Here is a 12,144-nt window from a genome sequence, read left to right as displayed (position 1 = left end):
TGCTTCGTTGCCTCTTATGCTTCATTAAAATTTTAAGGGTCAAAACCATGAGGCAATGCTTCCCTTTGGGCTTTTCCTGTTGTAATGGTCCTGCCATTACAATGCCCTTGAGAAGCTATTGGAGAATGTTTCATTTCCCTGAAGAAATTTGAAGAAGTTGTTCCCCTCAATTTTTTTCTGCTCAAAAAAATGTAGAATTGCAAATGACCTACTTTGCTTAAATTTAGATGGCCAGCAGATGATGAACATGTTTCTGGAATCCAGAGCAAGATCTGCAGGGAGTTTCCCATAAACATGATCTAATGTTTATCTGATGCTCAAGACGTTCAGAGAACAGATGTCATGCTTTTAATCCATGTTCAGCATTTTTGGGGAGCAGTTGTTTCCATAATACTATGAGAATACAGTCATGAAAGCAAATTATTATTTAAAAATACATTCTGAGAATATTTTCCTAGACCAGACATGTCAAACACAAGGCCCGGGGGCCGGATGCGGCCCGCGAAGTGGTTTCATGTGGCCCGCGAAGCCATCCTGGAAACAGTGAGGGAACGGCCCCCACTGCCTTGGCCCTGGCCCAGAGACCCTCCTTCTGCCAGAGACCCTCAGATCTGTCCCACTCCTGCCCAGACCCCCATAGGCACCCTTGATGTGAACGATGTAGAGCTGGCCACGCCCACCCAGTAGGCCATACACACTCTAGCCACGCCCACCCAGTAGGCCATGCCCACCCAGGCCACGCCCACCCGGCCCCCTGAGGGCAACCGCAATGCTGATGCGGCCCTCAATGAAATTGAGTTTGACACTCCTGTCCTAGACTATTCGAAGGTTTTTCTCAGTGGTAACAACTTATTCCAGTAGCTTAGATGACGTTCCTGTATTTGTTTTTTTGCCAATTGGAAGATTTTTCTTTTCATATAAGTATGTGCCCTACCTATTTAATTTTATTTGCTGACTATGGCCATTTTATAAGTATTTTAACTTTTATAAATATGTTTTAATAATTTATATTTTGTAAGTTGTATTCCAATTTTTGAGGGGGAAAAGCAGAGCATACTTTATATATATATATATAGGAGTTGGACTCATTTTGAATTGTATTAAACAGAAAAACAAAAAAATGTTTTGATAGCTAGGCAAAAAGAAATGGACTATTGATTATTGTAAGGTTTCATTGTCATGCCAATCTCTAACTTTGCAGGTCCCATCTAGAAGAAAGCCAAAAGGTTATTCGGCGGAGGCGGTTTATATATCCCAGAGAAAGAAGTGATTCCACAGGATCCAGCTCAATATATTTCACAGCCAGTTCAGGAGCTGGCAACACAGACAATGGAGAAAGCGAGGGGGGGTAAGGAACAAGGAATAGTTAAATGTAATTTGGCTGATCAGGTGATCAAGGCAGTAGTAAGCAATTTAATTTGCATTTGTTGTCAAAACAATTTCCATACAGTGTAAGCTGCGAGTTTCCAGAAGATTTGATGAATGAATCAGTTACATGTTTGTATATGCCACACATTTTTGCCCACTAGGCTTTTTCTGCTTGGGCCAACATCTGAAATTTAACTGGATTTTCAAACTGGATTACTCACTTGCTCTTTAAGAAGCCGGAATTCATAAGTCAGGAGCATGCCTTGGTTTGCCATTTTTATTTAAGAAATACAAAAAGCCAAGAACCGAAATTGAAATAATATTTGCTTACTTGTTAGTTTAATGGTATATTAAAGTAGTATGAGCCACTTAGAATGAGTGGGACATACTGCTTGCTCACTGTGAATTCCCCAAGGTCTGGCTTATTGTTGAATATGAATTTAGACATTGGTTACTTGATTTTTAAATTCTTCATGTGCTTGACACGGAAGTACAAATACTGTATTTTCTTTAAAGCTATACTACGGCCAATGCAGAATCGGACTATGATAGGGAATCCGATAAAGAGAGTGATGAAGGGGAAGATGAAATCAGTTGTGAAACAGTTAGAACTGGAAGAAGAGATTCCCTGGACCTTGTCAATGAAGATGAAGCAGCGCTGAGTTTGGACACTGCTTCAGAAGAAGAACTTGCTCAGTTGCTGCACCAAGCCGATAGCTTACACAGAGGGACTGACCAGGAGAAGAGAGAAGGTTTCGAACTACTGCTTAACAATAAACCTATGGTAACTCTTAATTGCTTTTTCTGGAAAAAGAGTGTGTGTGTGAATTAACAATGCAGAGAAGAATACAGGAGTTGTGCAAAGTCCTACCTAAACCATACCAATAAATCCAAGCAACTAAACTAAATGCAAACTAAACATTGCTCTTGTAAGCCATTAGAATCCTCAATGTGGCTGAGACTTGGCTTAATTTAAGAGCATTGAATTACAGGTTTCCTATAAGTTAAATAATTTAATAGTAAATATTCTAAGGCTAAAAGGGACGCGGTGGCTCAGTGGGTTAGGACGCTGAGCTTGTTGATTAGAAGATTGGCAGTTTGGCGGGTCGAATCCCGAGTGCCGCGTAGCAGAGTGAGCGCCTGTTACTCGTCCCAGCTTCTGCCAACCTAGCAGTTCGAAAGCACGTAAAAATGCAAGTAGAAAAATAGGGACCACTGCGGTGGGATGGTAACAGCGTTCCGTGCGCCTTTGGCGTCTAGTCATGCTGGCCACATGACCACGGAGACGTCCTTGGACAAGTGCTGGCTCTTCGGCTTTGAAACGGAGATGAGCACCGGCCCCTAGAGTCGGAAACGACTAAGCACGCATGTGTGGGGGAACCTTTACCTTTACCTTTTATTCTAAGGCTAATAAAAGTGAAATTTGGTCATCTCTATATCAATAGCAAAGCTGTCATCAGACTTTTTCCCCACTAAAGATAATTATTCTGCAAAAAGACTATATGTTAATCTTTAAGAAGCAACAGATTTTATAACATAAGCAAGAAAAATAATAATCCCAAATTTGTTTTATAGAGAAGGAATCTCACCTTCAGTTTCTTTTCTTCCCTTATGGAATTTCCTTAAGTACAATTACATCTGTATGATCTTTATATTTTTATTTTGTAAAACACACAAATTATTTATTGTTCTTAATAAATAATCAGCATTCCCATAAAGATCTTTCAGCCTTATTAATTTTGCTATTTTTAATGATACTTTGTAAGAAAAATTCCTCTGTTTTTTTTTTAAATCCCATTTTTAAAATGTGTTTTTAAAGTTTTTTTTAAACTTTATCCGTTTGTGAACTTACTTGGATCACAAACTTGTTAAGCTTTTTGCTTTTAAATCAAAATCCACTAAAAACAATGTTTTTCCCGTTTGTTAATTTCAAAAATAAGGCACTCATTGACAGTCTTTCATCTTCCATTTGCATTTTGGAATATTTCTCTTAGGTTGTAAAGTAATCAATTATTAAGATGTTTAAGAAAGTGGGGCTTCTGCTGGTCAAATGCCCATAGAGAGCACATTGTAGTTCACTTGTCTCTCAACCTGCTCAATTGAGAAACTCAATTCCTCTGGTTGCCTCATGAGGAACAATTCTTCCATAGCACAAGTGGGTGATCCCTGGATCTCTCCTTCTCTTTGGAGAGATTTTCATCAACCAGAACCTGGCTCCTGGTTGGCAGTATCACCACAGTGCTATCCTCTCTGGTGGAGCTGCTCACAGGGAGTTTCAACTGCCAAAATTCCTTTTCCAGAAAGCCACACCCAGAAACTGGAATAGTTCTACTTTTCTATTTGGTATAAAAGAGCCAAAATGTTTTTGTACTTCAAACAAATGGAAGTATTTTTTTATTTTTTTAAAATATTTTTTTAAAAAAATATTGATTTGACAAAGTCTGCCTTTTAAATACATTAGCCACATTATAAGTTAGCCCTGAAACAAAGTGCTGTGTGGTATATGTGCCATTTACCTTAATCTAGAACAGACATGTCAAACACAAGGCCCGGGGGGGGGCGGATCCAGCCCGCGAAGTGGTTTCATGTGGCCCGCGAAGCCATCCTGGAAACAGTGAGGGAACGGCCCCCACTGCCTTGGCCCTGGCCCAGAGACCCTCCTTCTGCCAGAGACTCTCAGATTTGTCCCACTCCTGCCCAGGCCCCCATAGGCACCCTTGATGCGAACGATGTAGAGCTGCCGATGCCCACCCAGTAGGCCATACGCACTCTAGCCACACCCACCCAGTAGGCCACGTCCACCCGGCTCCTTGAGGGCAACCGCAATGCTGATGCGGCCCTCAATGAAATTGAGTTTGACACCCCTGATCTAGAAGAAACGAAATGCAAACATATAAACTGTTATTCATTCTGTCTACAGTATGGTGACAAGCAGGATTTCCTTTGGCATCTGGCCCGAGCTTACAGTGATATTTATGAAATCACAGAAGACACAGAGGAGAAGCAATCCTATGCACGTGATGGTAAGAAACTTTAGTTGTTGTTTTTTTTTCCCCCAATTAAATTCAATCAGACATTTATTCACCTAACCTGGAAAACATTTTCTGGAAATAACATTTTGCTGAAGTTTATACGGGTTATTATAAAAACAATAGATTACGTTAAAAATAGGTAGATTGAAAAGAGTTCAGATAAACAGAAAACAGTATTGCTTCAGAATGCTGCAGTTATCTTTACCCAAATAGATTGTATATTTGTGCTAGCTCACACTTCTGATTCTTGCCCAAGTTGTAGGCAGCTTTTCAGATTTCTGAACATAACGATTATCTCATAGTCATCCAGCTCCCTTTGCTTCTTATATTGTCTCCTTTTTATTTCCGTTAATTGGCCATTTGCTTCTCATAATAGAAACCGTGTGTATTTTGTACTTAAGTCAAAATCCCATCTTTTCTGTAGGCAGAATTTTACCTACATTGAGTATTTTCTCTTGATAGTTTTATAAATGTTGAAAGTGAAGTTTGAAAGAATTTGACTTTAGTAGAAATTAGCAATCTTATAGCTTTTGACAGCTATAATGACAGCTAAATCCTTATACGGTAGATATTATTTACTAAAGTGGCTAACTTCAAAACATACAGAGTTTTAGGCATTTTATATGAACTCCCAGCATTAGGTAATAAATATGTAAGATTTCATACAATGTTAAATCTCCCTTTGACAAAGATTAAAAAGTTGGGTTATATTGCAGGCAAAGAAGAGGCCGAAATGGCTCTGCAGTTAGGAGGTCAAAATGCTGAATGTCACCAATGGTATGTAGTTGTTTACTTTATATAGATAAGGGAAGAAAAAAGCTATTTAGGAAAAAATGGTGTTAGTTCTATAAGGTGCTGTAGGGCTTCATAGAACCGGTCAATTTCATCCTCTTCAGCACCAGTGGTTGGGGCATAGACCTGGACTACTGTGATATTGAATGGTTTGCCTTGGATTCGGGACTGAGATCATTGTGTCATTTTGGGGATTGTATCCCAGTATTTCTTTTCCTACTCTTTTATTGACTATGAAGGCTACTCCATTTCTTCTGAGGGATTCTTGCCCGCAGTAGTATACCTGATGGTCATCTGAATTAAATTCACCCATTCCTGTCCATTTTAGTTCGCTGATACCTAAGATGTCGATGTTCAGTCTTGTCATCTCTTGTATGACCACGTCCAGCTTTCCTTGATTCATGGATCTTACATTCCAGGTTCTTATGTACACATGTCTAAATTATTTTACATCTCTTACTAGAGAAAAATAGTTTTATTGCTCAGGATTGAGTAAATGAAAATTATTGTACTAGTAGTACTAATTAACTTTTTTCAAGCAAAAATAGAATTCTGTGGCAATTGAGCTCTGATTTTTACATTCTGCTAAAATTGCACAATTGAAGTAAGATGCTTCGAGTTCTAAATGATATTAAAATACTGGGTTAGAAGTGCTCAGGTGGATGGAAGGAGGTGAATTGTATTAGCAGATGTACATATAGATCCATGTGGCTGCCAAAGATCTATAAAGTAGTGCTTTTTTCTAAAATGCAGTATAGATTAATCATGTAGCAATTACATAGCAAACAGTGCTAATGCTACAAGCTCTTAATTCCTTGTATTCTGACTATCAAAATGTGTGAGATAGGAAGCTGCCATAATATCTATCTACAGATGGACATCCGTTCTACCTTTTCTGCCGGGCAGGAATTATGGGAAAGACCCAGAATTCTCTCAAGATCTTACCTATTAACTCTCAAGTGTGGGCAAACTGTTTTTTTTTAGTTAAACATTGGCGGCATTGAACACATTGCCATGCAAGACAGGTTTTATTGAATGGTCATTTTCTGTTCAGAGGTCTCCATATGCTTCTTAAAGAAAGGAGAATCTGGAGCAGAAGCGTACAAGAAATTTCTCCAGATCACGCTTGTCCTTTGAAAGATATGCTGGTGGTTTAAGTGAAGGCAGGCTAGAAGCTAAACTGATTTTAATTAAATGAAATAGAAATTGAATTTCTTTAATGCTGCACATATAATTATTCCACACTTGTATTAAATATATATTTTGGCAGAACATTTTAGAAGCTTTAGATTTGCACATTAGGCTCTTGAGAGGCCAGTGGTCCTGGGGTCTCAGCTGTTTGCTTCAGGAACAGAGGAGCAGTAGAGGAGACAGAACGTCACAGCCCATGTAGTATAGGTAGATCTTGCTTAGCTACTGCCTCAGGCAGCAACTGTTTGATGTTAACAACATTGAGAAAAAAGTAACTTTGCAACCACTGACCATATTGGCAACCATCACAGCATCTCTCTCTCTCCCCCCCCCCCCGTCCCTCACTGTCTCTCTTTCTCTCTTTCTCTTTCTCTCTCATGTTTGCCATTTTACAGATGGTCAGTCAGTCCATATTGTCCTCTACCTTACCTCTTTCTTTATTCCCCACCTCAGAGAGAGGACAGTTAAGCAACACCTTCCCGGTATGCTTTTCTCCACTCAGAGAGCTTCCACAAAAGATGCTAACTGCAAATTAAAGTCAGCTACTTTTGTTTGCCTCCTAAGTTGCTTGGGGATGGGAACCCAATACATATTATTTCTAAAAGCAATATTCCTTTTGTGCAATGTAACACATGAGAAACGTGTCTTCAAACAAGTCCGGTAGGTGATTTCTACATAAGATACTGTATTAGTTGTAATGTTTAATCATGTAGTTTAGAAAAAAGAAACATGCAAAAGGAGTCAAAACTCTGGGACAACTCTGAAATACATAGCAGTTGCTTAATTTGCTGAATTGTCAATATGCAAATTCTCAAAGCTAGCAAGAGGGGGGGGAACACTGAATTCGCTTTCTTTAGGATGTCCTTAGCTTTTGCATTCCTTAAAAATTTTGTGTCTGATTTAAAAACCAAGATGGGAGGTTGCATATTTGCTTTGGCTGCAGAAATTGATGCTTTAAGAAGAGCTGGAAGTCCTATGGGATTTTAGAAATCCCTTCAGAGAAGAAGGTGCAGATGTAACATCAGTTTACTCATGTTATTTTTTAAAAAAAATTACTAAAGCTTACAAAGCTGTCTGCATTACAAAAAGAGTGAACTGGCCTTCAGGCTAAATGGAATTGGTTATGGGAATGTATTGCTTTACCGGTAGAAGGGTTGAGATGTTTATTTAGAAACACTGCAGCACTTTAAGCCTCCCAGGGCTGAGTTGCTTCTAAATAATATCCTTGTATTTTTGTGAATTTGAATTTAAAATGTTTTTTTTTCTTAAATATTTTAACAACTGCTCAGAGTTGCTGGGAAAGGTATCATGTAGGTTTAGCTAATGATGATGATGATCAGGGCTATTTTTGTCATAGAACGCCCAGAACAGAGTTCCGGCACCTTTTTTGGATGGAACCTTGTAGGGTAGGCAAGGCGGGTTGTATGACGTGTGTGAGTTCCGGCACCTTTTTTTTTTTTTTACAAAAAAAGCACTGATGATGATGATGATGATATTGATTCTGGGGATTATGCTATCAGTTTTTATTTATCACTGTTGACGTATTTAAAAATCATCTTGCTTGTTTTTCATAATCTGAACTTTAGTATATAGACAGAAGCCTTTCGGTTTAAGCTGGTGATATGTTGGGCAAGGGCAGTTGTTGACAATCTTAATGAAGTACAAATAGCATCCCAGGGCCCAAATAGCATCTAGGTCAGTGGTGGCTGAGGAATTCTGAGAGTTGTCCACAAGTTACAGAAGGGCCAAGTTTGAAGACCCCTGGTCTAGGTACTCAGGCAATCATTCCAGAAACAAAACCAATACCTTTTCCATAGTCAATCATTCATTTGCAATACTGTTCTTAACCTTTTTAGTCATATTTAATTCACTGGAAAGATGGATGAGAACACACCTGGTCCCCAGGACCTTGAACAGGGTCTTCTGCCTATGGTTTCCTATACTCTTAGTCATGATGTTACTCTGGGCTGTATGGTGGAACTGGGTGTGGGTTCTCGCATCCTTTTAGGTGCTTAGAAATTACTATCCTTGACACATCTACACAAACAAGGAAGTTGGAAAAACATGTTTCTCATTCATCTGTAGTTTGTCCCTCCATTTTATAATGTCCACTTCATTAAAAAGTGACTGGCTCCATAGCAAAACAATTAAATATTGTGATGATGAAATGAGGGCGGTGAAAAATGTGAGATAAGAAAAGATTAGAGCTTTCATCCCATCGCAAGGCACATTTCATGATTCTGATAAAACCTCCAGACTATAGACATCTGTGTTGGTTCCTGCAAAGGAAATGTCATACAGAGAGAGGAAAAAAATCACATAAGAAAGTAAACGGATTGGAAACTTTTGTGAGATTTTTTTCCAATGGCTTCCTCTATTCACTGCTGTTTTATTTGTTTTATCTGCGCCATTTTTATAGTGGGTTGTTCTGCTGAGATTTTCAGACTTTGTGTCATTGTTGATCTTCAACTATCAAAAGCCTACTGTTGATGTATTTACAAAGAACGTAAAAGAAATGACCCTTCTCTAACAGATGTTGCAGTTACGTCAGTTCAGCCATTCTGTGGTCTGTTTGGGGTGTAAAGTTTTGATCTTCTGAAGTGAGAAGCAAGTCATACGTCATCCTGTTTGTCCCCCATTCCTCAGCACTAGCTTTCCTATGGAAATCTGGGCTTATTTAAAACCAGTGTTTTTTTATGTTCCAGTCAGGGATCTCTTGCTGAAACTCAGTTTATAACTATCTTTCTACTCTTGGTGGTCTCAAGATGATTAACAGTCTGAATAAAATATTAACAAATTTTAGACATTAATAAAAACAAATTGTTGTTGTTGAAATCTGGCTGAATCACAAATGGAAATAGTGGGGACTAAACTTCTCAGGGTGTATCCTCCATAGCTTTCAGTTGTCGATTCTTAAGTTTTCTGGGAAAAATTAAAAAATAAAATATTAAACATAGGAACAAAAAGGGAGGAGACCTCAAAATTGTATAAATTATGACTTATAGTCCAAAAGTGTCATAAAAGCCAATTTGGTTTCTCTGTGTACTGAGCCAATTACTCCAGAGAATGATTTATAGTGCTCAGCACACATTAGAGAAGTATTTTGTGCATTTTTGAGAGCTGTTCAAATGGGTAATGAATAAAAATAGAGACTAAAAAATTGTTCATTTGGATTTGTAATAGCTTCATGATGAATATATTTCTGGCTCTAAGAAATAGCCAGATAAGATCAGTTATGTTTATTCATGGCCTTCTCTATTCCGTTGTGTTGCTTTAACTGCCTACAACCTGGTTTGGGGTTGCTAAGTCTGCATTTGAATAGTCTTATTATAATTTATTTTATTTTATTTATTTTATTTTAATTCCATTTATATCCCGCCCTTCTCCGAAGACTCAGGGCGGCTTACAAGCTTAGCAGTATCCTTCATTCTATGTATATGCCTGCTTATTAGGGCTTTCATACACTAAGAACTTCTATCATTTTATTTTGCAATTTACCGGTAATACTTTGGTTTATTTTAAATACTTCTAGAATGGTTGGCCAGCCACCTGTTGGCTAAAAGAATAGGATGTAAATATTCTGTTTTATAAATTTTTTAAAAAGCAAGCAAGATATATAGCTCACCATGAGGTCTGATCTAGACAAAACTGTGTATTTCCTTACAGTCTTAGGTGGCTGATTCTGTTTTTTCAGCTGGCCAAAGTTCATGAGAATCTGTTCACTTTGGAGACACCCGGCATTGCTCCAAGATCTGAACCATCAGTCTTATGCTGTGGGATAGCAGCAGGGGAGGAAAGAAAGACAAGACTAATGAAACTTTAAATATCTTTCCAGTTTATTTCCCAAGAAGTGAAATTTTATCTGAACCAGTGGGAGAATGTGTGGTATTGACTTTGTTAGCCCATGAGGCTGATTCATTTTGTTGTCCCAAGTTATTCTTTACTGTTGCTATGCAGAGTATGGGTTTTACTTTTGTTTGACACTTCTTGATTTCTTGTCTTGGCCTGGTATCTCAAACAGGAATAGAAAAAAAGAAAAGAAAAAGTGAGCTTTGTCTCATCCTATGCTTGAAGCTGACTGAGTTTCATTCGGCTTACTCCTAAATAAATCGAAGTTTGTAGCTTTGAGGTGGGAAATATTTCACAACACTGCCACTGCTAAAGCTCGGTTGTCAGCCCCATTAAGTAGATCAGACCAGAAAATAGCTCAGTAGGAAACAGCTCCATAGGAAGACCAGAAGTACACTTGGGGATTGGCTTTAGTAACAGAATCTTGCAAGTCTAATTGTGCTTTATCTTCCTCTTTCTTATACTCCTTCCAAACATTTTCTTGTTCTCCCAGATTTAAATGATGTTAAGCATTCTTCTTTGTCTAGCTAACAATTCGTGTGTATTTTTTGTCAAGGTTACCTTTCTTATTCTCTGTACTGTTCAATTCTTCTTGCTTATTTAGTTAGTTACTTATGTATTTATAATATGGTAAAGCACCACATTCCAGAAGTGCTAAGAAATGTATGGATAAGTTCATAAGACAATACAGCTAATAATACAATAAAATAAACCACAAAGCAGTAAAATAATAATGCCACAATTGCCAAAGAGTTTATTTCAATTGTCTCCTGAAATAGTCAGGTCTCAGTAATTCTCTGGAATGCTATATATAGTGTGAGCTATTCTGGCATCTGGGATAAGCTTTCCTAAAGGAGGGAAGAAGTACTGTAGTCTCCAAGAATCTCTGCTTCTGTGCCTCTACTGGTAGTACCTGCTAATAGGAGGAGATCTTTGGTAGGCTCTCTCTTCATCCACACATCAGGTGGACTGAATTTACTCGGGATGGGCAGTCTCTAAGATATCCAGCCCAAAAGCCATATGGATTTTTAGGTGATTTCAGTGAGAAAATGAACTGGTAGCCAGTGTGGCTTCAGTAGCCATGTTTTTAGGTGTCAGGCTCCAAAAACAAAGAAAGACACGCTGAATAACCTCAAAGCAACTTCCCTTATTGTTCTTCACCTATAGACAGAAATCTTGCCAAACTAAAGCAAACTTATCATAAAGGTATATCCTGAGAATTTCTATGGAGGACTGCCTTGGCCCTCTTACTCCCAACCAAACTATCTGCATTAAAATTTAGCTTTGCCAGATGGCCTGGGACTATGACCACGGAAAGTAGTTGACAAGTTGACAAGACCTCATCCCCATCCCATCTCTTACTTCTGGTTTAAGTATAGTTTTTAAAATATAATCTGGATAGTTATAATGTGTTCATATTTAAATTATTGCTCTAATTGTTTTATAACCTGTAAGCCACCCAGAGTCCCCTTTATGGGTGGCATAAAATTTAAATAAAGAAATAAACATTGAAGATTGTATGTAATGTACCGTAACTACTTCTGTCCATTTTCTGCTATATTCTTTTTTTACTAAATAAGGAAATTGTAGTAACTTACATTTTAGTGACTGGTGTCCATCTATCAAAAATGATAGGATGTCTCTATTTCTGTAGAGAGGATATTAGGTTTAGATTAAGTATTTCACCTGTATACCAGAAAGATAAATACAAAACCATAACTGTACTAATGATGAAGCTTGTTGTAATTTCTAGGTATGCTATTCTGTGTGGTCAGTGTTCTGAACATGAAAGCATACACAAGCGCATTCAAGCTGGACATGCCTTTAAGGTAGGTAGGGCTGCCTTTTTATTATTATTTCAACTTCAGTGTGGACTAGAGTATTAGCAAATGCTATAGTAGTATATTTGCTA

General features: G+C 38.1%; 1 protein-coding gene across 4 annotated transcripts in view; it reads left to right on the top strand.

The window, feature by feature from the left end:
- Positions 1-12,144, top strand: part of RMDN3 (regulator of microtubule dynamics 3) — a 34,097-nt gene that overhangs the window by 5,166 nt on the left and 16,787 nt on the right. For all 4 annotated transcript variants that reach the window (XR_014027640.1, XR_014027641.1, XM_081337017.1 and 1 more), the window contains exons 4-8: positions 1,202-1,348; positions 1,885-2,152; positions 4,289-4,391; positions 5,117-5,177; positions 11,986-12,061. Coding sequence is in view for 2 of the 4 variants with exons in the window: in XM_081337017.1 (XP_081193143.1) it covers positions 1,202-1,348; positions 1,885-2,152; positions 4,289-4,391; positions 5,117-5,177; positions 11,986-12,061 (655 nt within the window). In the remaining 2 variants the exon portion in view is untranslated. The remainder of the gene's footprint in view (positions 1-1,201; positions 1,349-1,884; positions 2,153-4,288; positions 4,392-5,116; positions 5,178-11,985; positions 12,062-12,144) is intronic.

Source organism: Vipera berus, assembly GCF_964194415.1.
Source record: "Vipera berus genome assembly, chromosome: 1".
Classification (NCBI taxonomy): Eukaryota; Metazoa; Chordata; class Lepidosauria; order Squamata; family Viperidae; genus Vipera; species Vipera berus.
The sequence above is the reverse complement of the archived record's forward strand: the minus strand, read 5'-3'. Positions and strand labels throughout refer to the sequence as shown.